The sequence below is a fragment of the Equus asinus genome, chromosome 1 (genome assembly GCF_041296235.1).
Source record: "Equus asinus isolate D_3611 breed Donkey chromosome 1, EquAss-T2T_v2, whole genome shotgun sequence".
Classification (NCBI taxonomy): domain Eukaryota; kingdom Metazoa; phylum Chordata; class Mammalia; order Perissodactyla; family Equidae; genus Equus; species Equus asinus.
Window position 1 is genome coordinate 110,293,208 of NC_091790.1, and position 21,212 is coordinate 110,314,419.

The window sequence follows — 21,212 nt, forward strand, 5'->3', positions numbered from 1 at the left end:
GCCACGGGGTTGGCCCCTCTCATGTAAATTTAATACATCACAATTTATGTAGTTCACAAGTTTGGGCTTTTGGTGGTTTCTTGTTTTTTATTTTATAAATATCTGTTTTGTTTTATATTTATAAAATATATTTTATATTTATAAAATAAAAATGTGGCTATCTCTTGTACGGTTGGTTTTGGGGGAGGAAGAGTAATTTTTTGGGACTAGAAGTCTGTGTTGAGTCTCACGGTATGAGCGGTGTTGTGGTTCCTCTTGTTTGTTTGTAGACTGTCTTTAGAGTGAACCAGCGTACAGTTCTGTGCAGCCTGTGTCTGCGCCTCTCTTTCCTCCTCCCCGCCAACTGCTGCCTTCGTATTTATGTGGTTTCGTTAGGCGGATAAATGCACCTGGCTGTCTGTTTTCCCGTGTCGAGGTGTATTGTGCAGGAACTCGTTTTTCTCGTTCCTTCAGAATAACAGCCTTGTTTTCCTTGCGTGCTCTCTGTGGCCGTGGACTGTTGTCTGCCTCTGGCCTGTGAGCTGCTATTTTCCTTTGGTTTCTTGCTCTTCATTCTGGCATCAGCTTCAATGTTGTGCCGTAGAGAATCCTTCATGACGTCCCCTCTACAGTGCCTCCCAGTCTGTAGTCTTACCAGAACTTTCCGTCGCTTTTTGTGCCCTCTGCTCGGTTCCCTACCAGACTTCAGCTCCCCGAGGCCCGGGGCTGTGTGTGCTCTTCAAGTCTCTGAAAATGCAGGGCCTATGAGAGCGCTCGAATGTTGTATGCATTTAGTAAATCATTGAATGAGTGGACTTCGAAGATTTAAGGTTTACGTGTCGGAGCTCATTTTACTTTCTTCTGTTCATCCCTCTTGTCTCTTCCTTCTGTAGGAATGAATTTTCCTCTTCTCCAAAACAAGGATATACTTTTAGGATCAAGATTTTGTTTTTATGGGTTATTCTTTATATAAACTCTGACACATCTGAAATTTGTTATAGAATATAGTACGAGGTATGATCCAAAGTAATTGTGTAATACCCATTTATTTTAAACTACATTTATTGTGTATTGAGTTGTTTCTTACTGTTATTTGGAGTTACTAAGGATTTAAAATTTATATCTGTCTGTGGAAATACTGTTTTAGTGCCTTGATTAATGTCTCTGTTTAATCTAGAAAAATCTAGTTTTAAACTAATATATTCTGAAAACCTGGCAACATGAATATATAATAATTACCATTTAAATTATTTCATTTTTGTCACACATGTGAATTATAGAAAATATTCTGTGTGGTTTCTGCTTGGTATTCCATTTAATTTCTAAATTCCTAGTGTTGTCGTTTTTGTGCTTGGATAGGTTTCGCATTTCTAAGTTAAATGGCGCTCAGTTTGCGTTTTCTCTCTCGGTCCATCCCCCTGCGCCCCCTGGCCCACCTGTCCGTCCTGCGACTTTACTGGTTACTAAGCCGTTTGAAAGTGTGTTGCAGACGTGTTAACTTCACCCCTGAGTAATTCAGCCTGTCTCCTAGGAACAGAGAAGTTCTTCTGCAATAAAACTCTCAGGAAATTTAACATTGATACAAAAGTGTCATCTATGTATAGTCCGTATTTAAATTTCCCAATAGTGAGGTAGACATACATATATATTACACACGTCTCTGTGTACATATATAATTTAAATCCAGAATCACACACTGCGTTTAGTTGTCGCGTCTCTCAGTTCTCCCTAATTTAGAATAGTACTTACTTCTGAAACTCTCTCTGGTGAGCGACCAGCTTTTTCTTTTGTTTCCATTGTGCTGTGGACCAGTAATTGGTAAAATATAATAAAAATAAATTACTGGAAAAACAAAATGGAAGAAATAAAGACATAAAAATATGGCTCATTTTGAAAATTAGATTATACTATTGAGTTGCTGTTAAAATTTCTGAACTCTGATTTGTGGTCATGGATCAGTAACATTTTGAGGACTGTTAGTGACTGTGAATTAAGCAGCACTGGTCTAGCCTCATTCTTTTTCTTTTTTTTTTTAAGAGTGGCACCTGGGCTAACAACTGTTGCCAATCTTCTTTTTTTTTTCCCTGCTTTTTTCTCCCTGAGTCCCCCCAGTACCTAGTTGTATGTATATATTTTTTAGTTGTGGGTCCTTCTAGTTGTGGCATGTGGGATGCCACCTCATCAGGCCTGATGAGCGGTGCCGTGTTCGCACCCAGGATCCGAGCCAGCAAAACCCCGGGTGGCGGAGTGCGCGAACTTAACCACTCGGCCATGGGGCCGGCCCCCTAATTTTTTTTTTTTATGGTCATGAGAGATTTGATAAGTCCAGCCCAGTTGTTTTATAGATGTGTCTCTCAGTTTCAATTTGCCTGATTGTTTTGTCATGATTAAAATCAGGTTGGGGCTGGCCCTGTGGTGTAGCGGTTCATTTCAGCGCTCTCCACTTTGGCGGCCTGGGGTTTGCAGGTTTGGATCCCGGGCATGGACATACACCACTCATCAAGCCATGCTGTGGTGGCATCCCAGATACAAAACAGAGGAAGATGGCCACAAGATGTTAGCTCGAGGCCACTCTTCCTCAAGCAAAAAGAGGAAGATTAGCAATAGGTGTTAGCTCAGGTCCAATCTTCCTCACCAAAAGAAGAAGAAAAAAAAATCAGGTTAAATGCTTTTTTTTTGAAAGATTTTTCCTTTTTCTCCCAAAGGCCCCTCGTACATAGTTCTGTATATTTTAGTTGTGGTTCCTTCTAGTTGTGGCATGTGGGATGCTGCCTCAGCATAGCTTTATGAGCAGTGCCATATCCGTGCCCAGGATTCGAACTGGTGAAACCCTGGGCCTCTGAAGCAGAGTGCGCGAACTTGGCCACGGGACCAGCCCGGGTTAAATACTTTTGACAGGAATGCAACATGGATCATGTTATACCCTTCTCATGCATCACAGATGGGGCACATCATTATTGCTGATGGTAATAATCACTTGGTTAAAATGCTGTCTTCTCGGTTTTTCGATTGTAGAGGTTTCTTTCTGCTTTTGGAATTAATAAGATAGTTTGAGACTGTGTGAATATCTATTCTTATATTTATGCAGTGGTTTTAACGTCTCTTGATGTTTCTTGCCTGAATCTATCTTTTGCAACTGTAGGTTGCAAATGGTAATTGTCTAGTTCTGTTATCCTTTTACATTGGTTCCTCGTCGTTCTTTTGAAGCGAAGAGCTTTCCGCGCTCTAACAGAGTTCTTAAGCCGCAGAGCAGAGACTAGCCCGTACCCCCTGTTTCTGCAGGCTGCCTGTCTGCCTGGGGGAGGTGAACGGTGTCAGTATCAGAAGGCGCCCGCTTCCCTTCTGCACCTTTTCCGCTCTTGCTGCCCTTTCGCCCGTTTCCTGGCACTCTTGGTTTGCCCTGAGCCCCCTGCTTCAGAGCCTTACCTGAGTCTGCCGCGGTCCTCAGGCTCCATCTCCCTCAAACTCCTGCTCTCTGTTTTCTCTCTGTCTCACTATCAAAACTGCTTTAGTCCACATTAATGCGTGAGATTTTGTTATTTTCTTAGCTTTTCAGATCCCTTTGTATTTTAAAAAGCGATTTCTTGTAAGGTGAGTGAAAAAATTAGGTGACTAACAGGCGTTGTGACTTGGTGAAATATGTAAAGATTCAGGCGTTGTGGGAGAAAAAAATTCTTGGAGGGGGGGTGATTAAAACTGGGGTCTGTGGCCCATCCTATAGATTGGTATTGTGCAGACTCACATCTGAGCCCGGACCCTTTGTTTCTCCTGTGTGTTGTTGTAGTTGATGATGTTAAAACCTTTTACTGCTGGGCTGCAGGTTGATTTACAGCCCACTTCCCAGTTTCCTGCCCTGATCTGTTTTGTCTGATGTTGGGGTTTGTGACTGGAATGAGTTGAGGGACAGAGTCATTCGTGTGACTCTGTTGGAAGTCTGGCAATCTATTTTGGGTTTCTTCTAGAAGAAACTCTTGTAAGTTTGAGATTGTTTAGATCAGCTCGTCTGCATTTGGTACCTTGTGTTCTTTCATTCATCCAGCGAGTATCACTGGGCACTGCCAGGCTCCAGGAATACGGTGTCAACACGCAGAAGTGGCCTCCCCCCAGCATCTTGTAACCCAGGTGGGAATCAGGTGTGTAGCAGACAGGTACACATCTCAGATGGAGGCAGAGGGAGGGGCCGAGATCGGGTGCGGTGGCAGGGAGAAGGTCCAGGAACGCCCCTTGGAGGTCAGAGGGTTGGAGAGAGGCAGAGAGTCAGGAGATTATGGTGGTGGTTGACCAGCTTTTTCTGTAAAGGACCAGACGGTAAATACTTTCAACTTTTCAGGCCACATCTCTCTCGCAGCTACTTGACCATTGCCGTGCAAGAGCAGCTGTGGACAATATCTGAACGGTGAGCATGATGGTGTTTCAGTTAGACTGTGTTTCTGGACACTGAACTTTGAACTACTAATCATTCTCAGGTCTCATGAAATAGTATTCTTTTGATTTTTCTCCCAACTATTTAAAGATGTAAAAACCGTTTTTAGCTCACCTTGTTTTAATAGAAACAGGTGGTGGGCTGTAGTGTGCTGACTCCTGGAATATGGTGCTAAAATGCCCGTTATCGAGGGTCATTTGCTTGAATTCTTTAAAAACAGAGCCTTTGTATGATGGAGCTGTAGTCGGTCATGCATTATGCTTTCAGTAAGACACAGATTTATAGGTAGGCTTCAAAATTACAGTATTTCTGCACCTCTAGTAATTTTGGAACATTCCGGTAATTTTGGAAGATGAAAGGAGAGGATGTTGGGGATTCTGAGGGTGACTGACTGGTGGCCCACGCGCAGAGGAGCTCGCGTGCGTAGAAGGCCCGCATTCCAGTCATGATCTCGTCAGTTACTGGCTGTGTAACGTTGGGCATATCGTTGCACTTTTCTGAGCCTTGTCTGTTTGTGAAGAAGAGAAAGTAAACAACACACTGCTCAGAACTGTTGCAAGTAATAGTATACTGTAAAGCACCATATACAGTGTCAGCATCAGTATCTTAAATTATGCAGCCGTTTCTCACATCTTTACTATGTCATATAGGTGTAAGATAGCGTTATATTGATTAGACGGGTTCTTGGAGAATTCAGCCATCATGCAGACATTCAGTGTCTGCTAGCTGCTGGGTGCTGTTCTGGTTTGGGGATAGAGCAGTAAACAAGAAATTGTTCTGTCCTGTGGGTTATGCATACATATGTATTATGATATAATACCTGGTAGTCATCAGTGCTATAACGAAAATGAAGGCAAGGGGAGGGTTCGGGGTGGGGTGGTGGATGGGGAAGGGACTGCGGAAGGCCTCTAAGGAAATGATGCCAGAACAGAGACCTGCTGGATTTGGGGGTGTGGGGAGCTTTCGAGGCGATGGAACACGAAATGTAAAGGCCCCGAGGTGAGGAAGAGTTTACTGTGTTTGAAATCAGAATAAAGACCAGCAAGCGTGGGTTAGATCAAGTGATGTAGAAAGGCAGGGGGCGGCCTGTAGCACCTAGTGGACCATGGAAGAGAATTTGGATTCTATTTAGAGAAAGATTAACAAGCTACTGGAGGATTTTGAGCAAAGGAGTGAAATAATCTGTGTGCGTTTAAAAGTGATCACTCCCCCTTACCCTTCTTCCTGAACGAGTCAGTCCTAAAGCCGTTAGGTGGGACAGTGTGGGGAGAGGGTGTGGGAGTTGTTGTGGCCCAGAGCGGCATCTGGCCCAAGTGGGAGGGGAGCTGTCGCAGGAGTCTGCCCATGCAGGGTGACACAGGATCTTTCTGACGGTGACGTGGTGTGGGGGAGCCGAGGGACAGAGGGCAGAGCAGACTGCACGGGAGGCAGGGCTGGGGCTGTCCCCACCATATAAGGTGGCCTGCCGCGAGGTGTGAGGATTAAATTACCATAACCATCGGTCTTAATTGTGTCATCTTGGTGACTTTATTGCAGTTATCCAGACCATCCTTGTTTTTAGCATCCTAAGGTGATTAGGCATCAGGTTGGCAACTAACTCTCAGGTGGTTTGGGGAGAGAAGTCCTTTGAAGTGTGCTTTCCTGCAATTTCATTGTTTCAAAACTGAAAAAAAAAAAACAGTGTCACTCTGGCCACTGTATGGGGCATGGATTGTAGAGTGGCAGGAAGGGGCACGTGGAGACCAGGGAGGGGCTGCGGCAGTCTGCCTGCTCCGGGGGGGGGGTTGGTGACAGTGGCTTGGGCAGGTTCAGGGGTGGGAATGGTCAGGTCGAGGACAGACTTTGAAGCTGGAGCTGACTGGATTTACTGATCGGGTGTGAGAGAAGGGAAGAGTCAAGAACTGCTTCTGAGTTTCTTAAGGCCTGAGGAACTAAGGAAAGATGATGCCGTTAGATAATACCATGCATTCATTTTTTAAAAAACAGAGTTTGTCACGAGACCTGGTGTCTAGTCTTAGTTTACCCACTGAGATGGTGTGTGAACTGAGCCTGTGTCTTGACGTTTCTGGCTCTTGGTTGCTTCGCGTGGGCAGCACGGTGTAGAATCTTTACAGCGGGGCCAGCAGGCTCCTGTACCCATGCTGGGTCTTGATTTCAACAGGCGTGGATAGTCTTGCGACACTTTGTTGAAGAGCTGAGAAGTGTGGTTTATGTAATTGTATACCTAGATAGTTTAACACCTATTCTCCAAAAGTATTAATGAATAAGTCACTAACTTCCAAAGAGCTTGTTAGTGGCGAGGTGAAATACTTTGTCTTTGGTCCCGTTTTGTTAAACGTTTTTCTCATTGACTTGGATGAAGGCATAGATCACTTGATTATCAAATTATATATGTAGGGATGTTAAGAGCCCCCTTTTGGGAGGATACAGTTGGGACTCATAGAAGTCTTGCTTGAATGAAACCACCTCTAAGTGGTTGTTACTGATGAGTGGCTGCAGTTAATTTGCAATGTACCTCCTTTAGTATACATGGTTGGACTTTACAACGGGAAGAATAGGGTTATTGAGTATTCAGTGGTGGATGCGAAAACTCTACATGGCGCCTGATGGACACACCCAGTAAGTGTCGGGAATTCCTCCCAAGTCAAAGGGGTACCAACCTTGCCTGTTCATACTGCGCAGTCTTTAGCTTTCCAGTTATGAGTTGTTTGGTCACAGTGCTTTTAAGGGAAGACAGTTTGAATCCTCCCCAAAACTTGTTTCTATTGTGCATGCTTGAGTTGGTATTTCTTATCTTGAAGAAAGCTTCCTTAGGTGTCTGTTTCCAGCCAGTTCGCTGGTCTCCACTAAGGGAAGGGTGAGTGGTCTGTCCTCAGATCATCACTGTAGTGTTCATGATGTGGATGTATTTATGTAGTGTTATACATAATGTAGATATATTTCTACTTCTTGGAAATTAATGTACTGTTTCCATTTTGTCCTTAAAATATTCACTGAAAGGCAAGAAACACTGTTCCCTGTGTTCTGTGTTATTATGTAGCATCTTGTACACTTGGGTGCTGAGTCAGTTACATAGTAAGTAACTGAGAAGAAAGAATTTACTGTTCTTAACGTTCTGAACACTGCCAGTATTATAACTTTATTTGCATTGAGAATCAGCCCTTGAAAAAGCAATGCACTGCCTGCGATGTCTCAAGTATGAAATATAGGTAGGTGTTGTTGAGACGTTTCTGTGCAGCTCTGCCTTTGTGGTTTGAAAGTTTGGAACCCAGAGGAAGTCGTTTGCTGGCTGACATTTTCTAATATCGGTGGTGGTAATGCAGACTTGCCGTCTTCCCTGAAGGCTTTGCCTGCATTTGTTTTTACATATGTTAAGGAGGCATTTTCCCTAGCATAAAATTTCAGTCTTTATGTAAATGTACATTCTTACTGTTTCTTTTCATAGATCATTTTACCCAGTGTTTCTCGTCAGCTGCAGCCAGGCTGTGAGCCGCGGGGACCTGAGGGACCACTACGCTGGGGAGAGCCTTTCTGGCTGAGGTGGAGAGGGATAGACCAGCAAATGAGACATCTGTGCCAACTTAAAAAAAAAATTGAGCTGAAATTGACACAACATAAAACTAACAATTTTTTTTTTGAGGAAGATTAGCCTGAGCTCACATCTGCTGCCAATCCTCCTCTTTTTGCTGAGGAAGACTGGCCCTGAGCTAACATCCGTGCCCTTCTCTTCCTCTACTTTATATGTGGGATGCTTGCCACAGCATGGCGTGCCAAGCGGTGCCATGTCTGCACCCGGGACCCGAACCGGTGAACCCCGGGCCACCAAATTGGAATGTTTGCACTCAACCGCTGCATCACCGGGCCGGCCCCAAAAAACTAACAATTTTAAAGTGAACAGTCCATTGGCAATTGGTACATTCACAGTGTTGTGTAGTCACCAGTTCTGTCTAGTTCCACAATGTTTCATCACCCCAAAAAGAAATCCCATACCCACTAAGCACTTGCTCCCCATCACCCCTCCCCCCAAACCCTGGCTGCCGCCAATCTGCATTTTTCTCTATGGATTTACCTATTCTGGACATTTTATTTAGTGGAATCAAACAATATGTGACCTTTTGTGTATGGCTGCTTTCATTTCACGTGTTTCTAAGGTTCATTACTTGTAGCGTGAATCAGTACTTTATTCCTTTTTATGGCTGAATAATATTCCGTTATATGTATATGCCACAATTTGTTTATCCATTCATCCGTTGGTGGATGTTTGGGCTGTTTTCACCTTTTGGCTTTGAAGGTGTGTGAATGTGTTAGTTTGCGTATCAGTTTTCACTTCTCTTAGTTGTGGACCTCAGAGAGGAGCAGCTGGATTGTATTGTAATTCTGTGTGTAACTTTTTTTGAGGAACCCCTGAACTGATTTCCCCAGAGGCCACACCATTTGATACTCCCTCCAGCAATGTGTGAGGGTTTCTCCATGTCTTTGCCAACACCTGTTAGTCTCCTTTTTCTTTCCTTTTTTTGAATTATGGCCATCCTTGTGGGTGTGAAGTGATACTTTATTATAGTTTTTATTTGCATCCTCCTATTGAGTACTGGTGTTGAACATCTTTTCATGTGCTTGTTGGTCATTTGATATCTTTGGGGAAGTGTGTATTTCAGTCCTTTGCCCAGTTTTTAATCGGATTGTCTTTTTGTTGTTGAGTTGTGGTGGTATATATTCTAGGTACTAGACCCTTACCAGATATCGGATTTGTTAATATTTTCTCTTCTGCAGATTATCTTTCACTTTCTTGATAATCTCCTTTGATGCAGAAAATTTTTTTTTTAAAGATTTTATTTTTTTCCTTTTTCTCCCCAAAGCCCCCCGGTACATAGTTGTATATTCTTCGTTGTGGGTCCTTCTAGTTGTGGCATGTGGGACGCTGCCTCAGCGTGGTTTGATGAGTGGTGCCATGTCCGCGCCCAGGATTCGAACTGACGAAACACTGGGCCGCCTGCAGCGGAGCGCACGAACTTAACCACTCGGCCACGGGGCCACCCCTGATGCAGAAAATTTTTAATTGTGATTAAGTCCAGTTGATTTATTTTTTCTGTTGCACCTGCTTTTGTTTATGTAATCGAAGAATTTGTTGTCAGAGTCAAGGTCCTGGGTCTTTTACCCTTTTGCTTTCTTGTAAGAGTTTCATGGTTTTAGCTCTTATATTTAGGTTGTTGATCTATTTTGAGTTCATTCTTGTATATCATGTGAGGTAGGAGTCGAACTTCAGTGTTTTGGAATGTGGATGTCCAGTTGCCCCAGCACCATTTATTGAAGAGATTGTGCTTTCCCCATTGAGGGGTCTTGGTGTGCAAACTTTTATTTCTGTGTATATGTGGATGAGGTGGTCTAGAATTCACTTCTCAGGGGGAGCTGTATGTGAAAAGGTATCTTGGGGCCACAGTCTGGCTTTTGGTGGTAAATAGGGATTTGTCACTTGAATGCAAAATTTGCTTTATAAATATAACTATTTAAATTAAATGCTTAAATTAGTACTGATTTTATTTTGGCCTTTGAGACTTCTTATAATATCTATTTAGTTTGCCTGTTGCAGTTCAGTACTGTGGAAGTGGGCTTACTGGTTGCCTTTTCTGAAAATTTATGGTTTGTTCTCTAATTTATTCTCAAGGTGATTATTAATGTTTTTTTTAAATGAGAAATACCAAAGAAATAATATTGGTAAATTTGCTTTATGTTTTAACATAAATATTTTGCATACGCAGCTCCTCTTTTTTCCTCGTCCAAATGATTAAATTGACAAAATTTTTGTGTTAGGGGAATTAAGGTGAGAGGTGCTGAGTGAGATTTGACCGTTAGCTTCCAAGGTCTGTTCTCGAGCCTCGTTAGGGCTGTGGTGTCTGTGATTGTGAGAGAGAGAATGTGTGTGTGCATGTGTTTTTGAAGCATAGATGTTGCTTTACTCTTGGAAATTTACTTGTCTTAAATATAGAATAAAACCAACCTGCAGTCAGTACTGCAACTAGAAAGGATTATAACTGTTTAAAGATTTGATGAACTGGAGTTTTAGAAAAAGAACACTTGATTATTTGGAAAGAAAGTGGAAGAAAACTTAAGCTGCATCTTATATTATTTTTCCCCCTCCTGGATTAAACTTAAGAGGATGTTGAAAATAAAAACAAAAGCTTGTTCAAGTTAATCGTTAATATGTTTCTTAACTAAATTTTCAAGAATGTAGAAAAAGAGAGAGAGGAAGGTAATTTTAAGCCTTAATAGTGTTGCTAATGAATGTTAAAAAAGTTCATGCAACCATAAACACCTGGAGGCTGTAATCCTTAAACTCATCCAGTGTCTTTGCGTCAGCTGTTTTCTTTAAAGCAGCAGCCTGCTTTTGTTCATTTTTGAGACTCTGTCTGCCAGATATCCAGGTTGGAGTAACCGTGGCTTGTCTGTCAGTCAGGTGGGAGGGCGTCCCCTGGAAGAAGGGATAGCTCTGCTGGCAACTCAAACAGCCACACAGGTGTTTGTCCTCGAGACACAGTGTGTGCAGCGGAAGCGCTTCTTATCTCATCAGGTGGAATGTTAGTGCTCCGAGCTGAGATTTAATGAAATTAGTGTCTCACTCCTTCTCAAGAACCCTTTTAAGTGAAGCTGGTGTCACCTGAACCGCAGGTCCTTGTCGATGAAGAACACAGTGACTGCGCATGCTGTTTGGGGCCACTGCCTTGACTGGTGCCCAGGGGCAGCACTTCACCCGCTATTGCCTTTACATTGTCAGTGCAAAGGTCAGCACAGCGAGGGCCGCATGAAGACGAGGCAGTCAGTGAGGGACCACATATACGACGGTGGTCCTGTAAGGTGAGTACCATATGGCCTCTTGGTGGTCCCGTAAGATGAGCCCCATATGGCTTAGGTGTGTAGTGGGCCGTGCCAGCTAGGTTTGTGCGAGTACGCGCTATTGATGAAATCGCCTGAGGACGCATTTCTCGGAACACATCCCCTCCTTAAGCGACACATGACTGTAGTGTCTTGGTATCATTGTGGAAATAGTTTTGATCTCTTGGAATTTGTGAACCGTACTTTGAGAATTGCTGAGGTGGACACTCCCACTGTGGAATTGCTGTGGCAGCTCTTCCACCCCTCAGAAAAAAAGAGAATCAAACCAGAGTCTAATTTCAGGTATCGTGGAGAAGGAGAGAGGACAAATATTTGTGACTTTCCTGTCATTCGTTCTCATTTAAGCCTCTTGAATATCCTGTGAATAGAGATATTATTGACCCTTATTTGCAGGTGAGGGAAGCAGATCCAAGGAGGTTTCACAGCTTCCTGAGGTCGTTGAGCTAGTGGGGAGTGGCCAGTGGGCTGCAGCCAAACTCGGGGTGAAATCAGAGTCATGTGCTCTTCCCGAAGCCACGCTTGCCTCAGGTGGCATCATGGGTCCTGGAAGGAGAGTCTGATGCAGAGCTTAGGGGAATGTTGCCTTGTCCTGGTATCGCCCGTGTCCTTGCGTCACTCTCTTCCTTATCTTGTCATTAACCTTTTGCTATTAAAAATAATAGGAATCTTGATTAGAAAGATGCTCATGGAAACAACTGGTATTTACTTGATCTTTGCTCTCACTTGTAAGACTGGAGTAAGGTCAAGGAATCAAATATTGCCCAGGCTAGAAGTCAGGAAGGTCGTTTGTCTGGCGGGCTGGGTGGTTTTAGAGTTATTTGTGCTAGTTTGCTGTGGAAGTGCTTCTTCACGTGGGGGGAGAGCTGTGCTCGAGGGTGTCCTGACTGAGGGCAGACAGCCCACACAAGTGCCTGCTGCTGGCCTGTCCTCGGAACGTAATCTGAGAGGTTTCCACCACTTCGAGAGCTCTCTCCCTTCAAGTTAGAAGGCACGCTTTTGGGATTACCCTGAAAGCTGTCCTTTCATTTAGTACACCATTTTACTTTGTGTGAAAAGGCTGGGAGTTTCAGGACACCAACTAAGAAGTAATTACAGAAAATTTTTAGTGACTAATATCTATGATTGAACACAGGTTAGGAGGAAAATGATCATAGAATCTCAGAATTAACAGAAACTTGGTAAGCAGTGTATTAGACTCGTGCCGAATACAGTTAACCTGGGTGTTTGTTATTTGTGTTCACCGAGTGCAGTTCTAGGCTTGCCAGAGGGTTGAGAATGCGGGCGTATAGTGTGTCAGACTGCTGGGGACTTTGGGATTTCCTGGTCAGGTGCTTCTAGAACTTTGGAACAGTGGAACCTTTTCTTTAATTGAAATCGTGTTCGGGAGTGCAGTATCTAAAGCATCAAAGGTAGAAGGTTGAGATGAGAGTCGGGGGTCTGAATCCTCGTGCTCGAGTGGCAGGTTCTGAGGGCGCTGCTATGAGCCCTTGGTCGACAGTCGGGAACAGCGTTAACATGTGGGCGTTCGTTCTGGGCTGGGTACTGGAGCAGTGGAAATGCACGATTTCACAGTTTGGAAGCCACTCGTCTAGTGCAGCTTCTGAATTTTATCTCTGAAGGAACAGACCCACACAGCTTAAATGAGCTGCCTAGGGTCTGAAACTGTAGTTAGTGTTACTGGAATCCTGTCATCAGTTTAGCTGATGGTTTGTGTGTGTAGTGTGTTATTTTTCTAAATATGAAAGTAATACTTATTCATTGCAAAAAATTTTGAATTTACGAAAGAGTATAAAAGGGAAAAAATACTGAACATCACTAATTAGGGATTGATAATATTTTGGTGGTCTTTATTAGAAAATCGATTATGAGTCTTATGGTTAATAGATTCTACAGCCTATTCCCTTTGTCCTAAATTTTCTTTGAGAGAGTGATTTAATGAAATTTTACTAAATTTTGAACAGTTTATTTAGTGTTTCTCATTGTACATTTATGATTTTTACAGGTGTTTTTTCTTCTTGCTGTTTAGCAGTGTAACGAATGAACTGTAATAAACATTTCATGGGCATACAGTTTCTGGAACATTAACTTCCAGATTTCAAATTACTGCATCGACAGGTGTTTGAAAAACATATTTTGAAACCTATTTCCAAATGGATCTGCGGAGGGTGTTGCCAGTTTATGCTTCTACACGTCAGGTTCTTAAGCTCTTGAGAGTTCTGGGCAAATGCAGTTGAAACAGATAAGTCATTATTTAAATCTGTGTTTGTTATAAATGACGTCAAGCTTTCCCCCTTTATATTTATTAGCTGTTTCTATTTTTTTGTTTGTAAATTTCCAGTTCTTTGCCTGTTTTTCTGTTTGGATGTTTTTTCTCTTTTTAAAAAATGAGAGTTCAAGAAACACACATCCACGTGACTCTCCACCAGCCCCTCCACCCACCGCCAGTTTGTCCTATCTGTTGCCATGTTTTACTCAGGTTTAAAAAAAGAACATTAATTTTTGGCAGAAAGAAGTTTTAGTGGCCAGCCCTGTGGCCAAGTGGTTAAGTTCACGCACTCCGCTTCTGCTGCCTGGGGTTTCCCTGGTTCAGATCCCGGGCAAGGACATGGCACCGCTTGTCAGACCATGCTGAGGTGCCGTCCCACATGCCACAGCTAGAAGCACTCACAACTAGAATATACAACTGTGTACTAGGGGGCTTTGGGGAGAAGAAAAAAAAAAAGGTTTTAACTTTTTTATCTTTCAACGCGTAGAATTCTGATTATCTATTCTTTTGTGATGTTATCAGCTACTGATGACCGTTGCCTACTTTTATTAATTCATTAGGTGTTCCAAAATGTTGATATTGTGGGGCCGGCCCAGTGGCATAATGGTTAAGTTCACGTGCTCCTCTTCAGTGGCCTGTGGTTCGCAGGTTTGAATCCCGGGCATGGACCTAGCACTGCTCCTCAGGCCATGCTGTGGTGGCTTCCTACATAAAATAGAGATGGATTGGCACAGTTGTTGGCTCAGCAACAATCTTCCTCTGTCACACACAGACACGTACACACACAAAAACCAAAATGTTGATATTATAATTTTTTCATTCCTCTTTCTTTTTTTAACCTATCTCAAATCTGTCCATTTCTCTACATTTTCATGACTCCTTAACGAGTCCAAGACACTGTCATCTGTCTCAGGACTCCCACAATCACCTTTCAACCCCCTCCTTCCTTTTTTTTTTGAGATTGGCATCTGAGCTAACATCTGTTGCCGATTTTTTTTCCCGTTTTTCTCCCCAAAGTCCCCCTTCTGGTGGTGGCATGTGGGATGCCGCCTCAGCATGGCCTGATGAGCAGTGCCATCTCCGTGCCCAGGATTCTAACTGGTGAAACCCTGGGCCGCTGAAGTGGAGCGCGTGAACTTAACCACTCGGCCACGGGGCCAGCCCTCCTTCTTTTCTTTATTCATTTCCTGGTATGTTTTGTAAAGAGGAGTTTCCCCGTATCAACTGGATGTGTCCTGTGCAGTTTGTATAGGAAAGTCAGTATACGTGCTTGGTTCTTTCTTTTTATTTAGCAAATTCAAAATAGTTGATTTACTAGCTTCTTCCAAAATGACTAAGTATGGATTTAAAGTGTTCGTGTATTATTATACCTATTGATGCATAATTGTTCCATCTGTGGCCGGCAGGAGCTCCTTGAGCGCGGCTGTAAGTGACGGGGCTGAGCCCGCCTTTCTGACCCCAGCTCCTCTCAGTCCCCGTGTGCCTGTGGAATTGAGCCACTGTTCTGAGACACCTAGAAGAGGGGGGAGGCTCACGGATGCTTTCGGGGGAGTAGTGGTAATGAGTTTGTTATTGATCAGCACGACAAATCCTTGAAGCGTTCCTTTGGTGTGCTAGGGAGACAGTAGTGACCATGAATACACAATTTCAGATGGAAGCTCTGGAGAAAATAAAGCAGGGTGAGATGAGAGTGAGTGAATGCACTAATTTAGGCATCAGTGAACAGAGTGGTTGTTAATTGTTATGCACCTGGAGTCTGTAAAATAAAAATCTTGCCTTTCATGGACCAAAAACAAGCCGTGGAGGCATCGAGTGGGGCTGAGTTACCTGAGTGTGTGGGAAGCGAAGGAGCCTGAAAGAGGAGTTGAAAATGGAGCTCCGGAACGTCTGTGCAGCACATGCTTTCAGACGGAATTGAGGTTATCGAGACTTGGGAGACCGCGTGCTTGTGGTTCCTCTCATCCGTGTGATGAGGTAGTTCTGTGGTTAGCGTGGTGGCCTGTCCCGCAGTGAAGCCCGCGGCGGGAGGCTTCCGGGCTGCAATCTCGGGGTTGGTGGTCCTGGAAGAGCTTTGGCTTTGTCCCCTGAGGTGATGGCCATCAGCCTTCACTGGGGGTGGGAGAGGAGCGCCGTGCTACCTCCTTCTGGGAAAGAAAGAGAGTTCTTCTCCACATCTGGACGTGATAGCATTTTGGTGGAAGCATCACTCAAAGCTTTTAAAAATCTGTAGCAGTGTTCGTGGTGTGGAGCCGGGGTCCCTGCTTCTCCTGACGGGCTGTCCGCTCTCGAGGTTGGGGAGACGTGCCAAGATCGTCCTCAGCGTCTGGGACAGCACCTGAATGAATGGACAGGGCTCAGTAAATACTTCACTGAAATTACTGGAACCTTGCCAGAGAGCCTGTTGAAGCTCACAGCTTTAGTCTTCGCCTTTTCACTGGCTTCTTTCCTGTTCATTTCTTGCCCCATTTAAATGGAAAACAAAGCTCTAGAATCTTCTTTCCTTGCTGCCTTACCCTGTGGTTGCTAGTTTCCCTGCCTTTCTTGTTTGGGCGAGGATCATTGGAAGGATATCTTACAGTGTTATAGGGTTTTAGTCCTTGCAGTGGGGGATGGGTCCACTGTTGTTTGCTTTGTAATTGTGCTGTTTAACTTGCAAGATGCATCCTATACATATTCTTTTGTATCTAGCAGGTATTACCTATTTTTTAGAGAAGAATGTTTGTTCATGTTCTCCATGCTTAGTTCTCATTTCTCCTGCCTTCGCCTCCAGTTTTTTGTTTGTTCACAGTGTGTGGACCTACTGTGTGTCCCCTTGGCATCAGTCGGAGGAGGCACACACAGCATTGTGTAGTGGAGAGACCGTGGAGTCCTGAGGCCCTCCCTCTGCAGATGGAAGAGGACGGTGCTCTCTTCTTTCTGGGATGCTCGTGAGGCTCAGATTAGGCGTACATTGCAAACTCTAAAGGGCCGCGCAAACGTCGGGCGCTTTGCTCATGGCAGAGATGATTGCGGCAGCAAGGCCTGGACTCATGCGGAAACTTGGGGTGTTTCACATAAAAAATCCCTATTTCCATATTCTGAGGAAATGCGACTGTCTGGCTACCCTGCTACAGCGTTCTTCCATGATGGCTGTTGGCTAGGCAGTGTTGTGGTTGCTCCCCCTTCAGAGGGTTTCCATAGTCCCCTGCCGCTCATCTTACAGGAGGCCTGCTTTACTCACGTTACCTGCTGTCCCCCTGAGACGCTTGGGGTTGGATCCCCGATCTAGACGGAGGATGGACTGCGTGCCCTGCGACCAGATCTGTCTAAACCTGACTCAGTTGGTCTTTTGGTAAAAGGAGGGCAGCAGACGGTTGGAGGTTTTGGTTTCTGGGTGTTGCTGCAGTCCTGTCTTTCCGTGAGGCTGAATTAGGGTAGAATCTTAAGCTTCCGTATGTACCTGCACAACTGAAACATGCACACAGTGCTGACGAGTTGAATTTCCAAGGACGTTAGCGGATGACTGTCCCAGAGACGCAGGCTCAAATAAAATGAAATCTTTAGTTACGAGAAAGTTTATCATTCTGAAGTTCCTAAATTCCTTTTTAAAATTTTCGACTTGTAACGTGTATGTTGATGTGTGGTTTTTGGTTAAAATAAACTTTTCTTACCTTCAGCAAGTACTCATGGACTTGCCTAGAGAAATCCTTTATGAAATGAAAGATGAAGTTTTGTTACTTATGTTTGGAATTTTAAGGCATTAAGTGTGTTCTCGGCGTGGCGGTGTGCAAAACTTGTGTGCACTGCCTTTGGGCCGTGGTCCCTAACTCCCCCTGTATTTTCATAGAGGACTGATTGGAGGCCCAAAAGCGAAGTGCTGTCGCCATGGGCAGGGGGCAGTGCTGAAGGATTTTACGCAGGGCCGTGCTGGGGTCAGTTTTGTTTTTGAAACTTGCCCCTGCAGCGGTAGGTTGAGGGTTAGCGAAGTGCGAGACCCCAGGGGCGGAAGTGGTAAGGCTCCAGTTAGAGTGAAGGATTGGGGAGGAGCGCTTCCGCCTGTGTTTGCCCTGAAGTTCTAAGTCATCTAAGGACTGAGGTTAGTTATGGCATTCTTTTCAAATAGAAATGAGTGAGTTCTGGGAAAGCTGTGGCCGACAGTGTCCTCTTGGTAAGTCCCTGTGTGGTTTGAGTGGAGGAAAGGCTGCGATGTCTCGGGCTCTCTGTGGAATCTTTTAGTTTGAGTAGCAGCAACTCACGATTGCCCCTTTCTGCCCGCTGATAGGTTCCGGATATGGGTGTCACGTGCCTCAGGCAGCACAGAGGAAGCGGTCCTGCCAGCGGGGGTAGGGGCTCCGCCAGCCGCGGAGCTGAGACCAGCCTGGCGGTCAGAAGCGAGAGGTGTTGTCTGGGTTTCGGTGATGAGATTCACCACCTCTGTCTCTGCGTCAGTTTCCCCAGCTGTCCCTGGGAGTCCTCAAGGCGTTTACCTCAGAGGGTTGTTCAAGGAGTAGTTAGTCCACGTTGCCTCTACGACTGCTATCACTGTTTTTATTAATCGAGGGATCCACAAGTAAGAGTTGTTCTGCGTGAAATTTCCATTACATTATGTGTAATTATTGTAAGTAGAGATATGAGTAGAAAGCTTCAAAAGCGGAAGAATACTGTTTAACTTCAGATCACAATAAGAATGTTGCATTACAGCTTTTTAGGGTGGTCATGAGAATGAAGATTAAAGTCCATACAACTAAAGGGAAGCCAGCACCTGTCCCCCGTTCCTTAAGAGAACCCCCTGCCCCTGTTGGTTGGCCTAAATAGAAGTTGTAGTATGCGGTACTTTCCGTATAAACTGTGAGCATTTTTGCACGTACGACAGTGAGCACGAGCGGCGTGGGTTTTCTGGAGCTCTTCGAGAACGTGGTCCTGTGAACGCCTGGGAGGTGAATTGGGTGAAGGGCGAGCCAAAGAAGTGTTCAGGCGCCCCTCAGGCCGCTCCGCAGCTGCGTGCTACAAAACGGGGCGAGGCTTTGCTTCCAGTGTATTTTTTTTAGTCTCCTTGACGCAGAACTAATTTTCTATAAAAACAATGTCATAAACCATCATGACCTCCAGGTGGAGCAGCAAAAACTCTAACCCCAGACGTCTCACTCGGGGACGTATTCCCATGATGAGCCCACAACTGTACAAGTAAAGCTGTTAGCTAACATTTATTAAGGCCTTCCACTTTGCCCAGGACTTTGCCAAACACGTTTGCTTACTATCTTGTGTCATCCCGACAACAGCCATATGAGGTAGGTGTTCTTGTTATATTCTGTTTTTGTAGTTGGTGGTTAGGGATAGTAAGTAATTTGAATTTTAGGAGCTGTCATTCAAGTCAAGACAGTCGACCAGAGCCCATACTCTTGATCACCACTGCATAGCCAGTTCTTTTTTTTTAATGTAATACTATGTACTTTTAATTTTTATTTACTTACTTTTATTGAGGTAATGTTGGTTTATAACATTATATAAATTTCAGGTGTACATCATTATATTTTGACTTCTGTGTAGATTACATCATGTTCACCACCCAAAGACTAATTACCATCCATCACCACACACGGGCCTAATCACCCCTTTCGCTCTCCCCCCTCCCCCTTCCCTTCTGGTAACCACCAGTCCAATCTCTGTCTCTATATGTTTGTTTGTCCTTGTTTTTATCTTCTATTTGTGAGTGAGATCATATGGTATTTGACTTTCTCCCTCTGACTTATTTCACTTAGCATAATATGCTCAAGGTCCATCCATGTTGTTGAACATGGCAAGATTTCATCTTTTTTTTATGGCTGAGTAGTAGTCCATTGTGTATGTATACCAGATTTTCTTTATCCATTCGTTCCTTGATGGGTGTCTAGGTTGCTTCCAAATGTTGGCTATTTGAATAATGCCACAGTGAACACAGGGTTGCATGTATCTTTATGCACTCGTGTTTTCATGTTCTTTGGATAAATACCCACCAGTGGAATAGCTGGATCATATGATAGTTCTACTCTTAATTTTTTTGAGGAATCTCCGTACTGCTTTCCATAGTGGCTGCACCAGTTTGCACTCCCACCAGCAGTATACAAAGGTTCCCTTCTCTCCACGTCCTCTCCAACACTTGTGGTTTCCTGTCTTGTTAATTATAGCCATTCTGACGGGCATGAGGTAATATCTCATTATAGTTTTGATTTGCATTTCCCTAATAATTAATGATGTTGAACATCTTTTCATATGCCTGTTGGCCATCTGTATATCTTCTTTGGAAAAATGTCTGTTTAGATTTTGCCCATTTTTTAATTGGGTTGTTTGTTTTTTTGTTGTTGAGATGGATGAGTTCTTTGTATATTTTGGATATTAACCCCTTATCTGATATATGGTTTGCAAATATCTTCTCCCAGTTCTTAGGCTGTTTTTTCCTTTTGTTGTTGGTTTCCTTTGGTTTGCAGAAGCTTTTTAGTTTGATGTAGTCCCATTTGTTCCTTTTTTCTATTATTTCCCTTGCCTGGTCAGACATGATACTTGAAAATATGCTGCTAAGACCGATGTCAAAGAGCATACTGGCTATGTTTTCTTCTAGAAGTTTTATGGTTTCAGGTCTTAGATTCAAGTCTTTAATCCATTTTGAGTTAATTTTTGTGTATAGTTTAAGATAATGGCCTATTTTCATTCTTTTGCATGTGGCTATCCAGTTTTCCCACACCATTTATTGAAGAGACTGTCCTTTCTCCATTGTATGTTCTTGGCTCCCTTGTCAAAAATTAGCTGTCCATAGATGTGTGGGTTTGTTTCTGGGCTCTTGTGTTCCATTGATCTGTGTGTCTGTTTTTGTGCCAGTACCATGCTGTTTTGGTTACCATAGCTTTGTAGTATATTTTGAAATTAGGGAGTGTGATACCTCCAGCTTTGTTCTTTTTTCTAAGGATTTGGAGTCTTTTGTTGTTCCATATAAATTTTAGGATTCTTTGTTCTATTTCTGTGAAAAATGCTGTCAGAACTTGGATAGGGATTGCATCGAATCTGTAGATTGCTTTGGAAGTATGGATATTTTAACAACATATGTTAATTCTTCCAATCCAAGAGCATAGAATATCTTTCCATTTCTTTGTGTTGTCTTCAGTTTCTTTCAGCAATGTTTTATATTTTTCAGTGTACAGATCTTTCACCTCTCTGGTTAAATTTATTCCTAAGTATTTTATTCTTTTCATTGCAATTGTAAAAGGGATTGTATTCTTAATTTCTCTTTCTGCTACTTCGTTGTTAGTGTATAGAAATGCAACTGATTTTTGTATGTTGATTTTGTATCCTGAAACCTTACCATATTAACTTACTATTTCTAAAAGTTTTTTGGTGGATTCTTTAGGGTTTTCTATGTATAAAATCATGTCATCTGCAAATAGTGACAGTTTCACTTCTTTTCCAATTTGAATCTCTTTTATTTCTTTTTCTTGCCTGATTGCTCTCGCTAGGACTTCCAATACTATGTTTAAATAAGAGTGGCAAGAGTGGGCATCCTTGTCTGGTTCTTGTTCTTAGAGGGCTAGCTTTCAGTTTTTCTCTGTTGAGTATGATATTGGCTCTGGGTTTGTCATATATGACCTTTATTGTGTTGAGGTACTTTCCGTCTGTTCCCATTTTACTCAGAGTTTTTATCATAAATGC

General features: G+C 43.5%; 1 protein-coding gene across 10 annotated transcripts in view; it reads left to right on the plus strand.

Annotated features, from left to right (window-relative positions):
* Window positions 1-21,212, plus strand: part of SRPK2 (SRSF protein kinase 2) — a 222,277-nt gene that overhangs the window by 38,568 nt on the left and 162,497 nt on the right. Inside the window, exons 1-2 of one of the 10 annotated variants that reach the window (XM_070505475.1) lie at window positions 17,584-17,703; window positions 17,818-18,823. The exons of 7 other annotated variants lie outside the window; for them this stretch is intronic. Coding sequence is in view for 1 of the 3 variants with exons in the window: in XM_070505487.1 (XP_070361588.1) it covers window positions 18,819-18,823 (5 nt within the window). In the remaining 2 variants the exon portion in view is untranslated. Of the gene's footprint in view, window positions 1-17,583; window positions 17,704-17,817; window positions 18,824-21,212 lie in introns of those variants that run through there. 2 more of the 10 variants (XM_070505534.1, XM_070505487.1) reach the window with 2 other exon arrangements.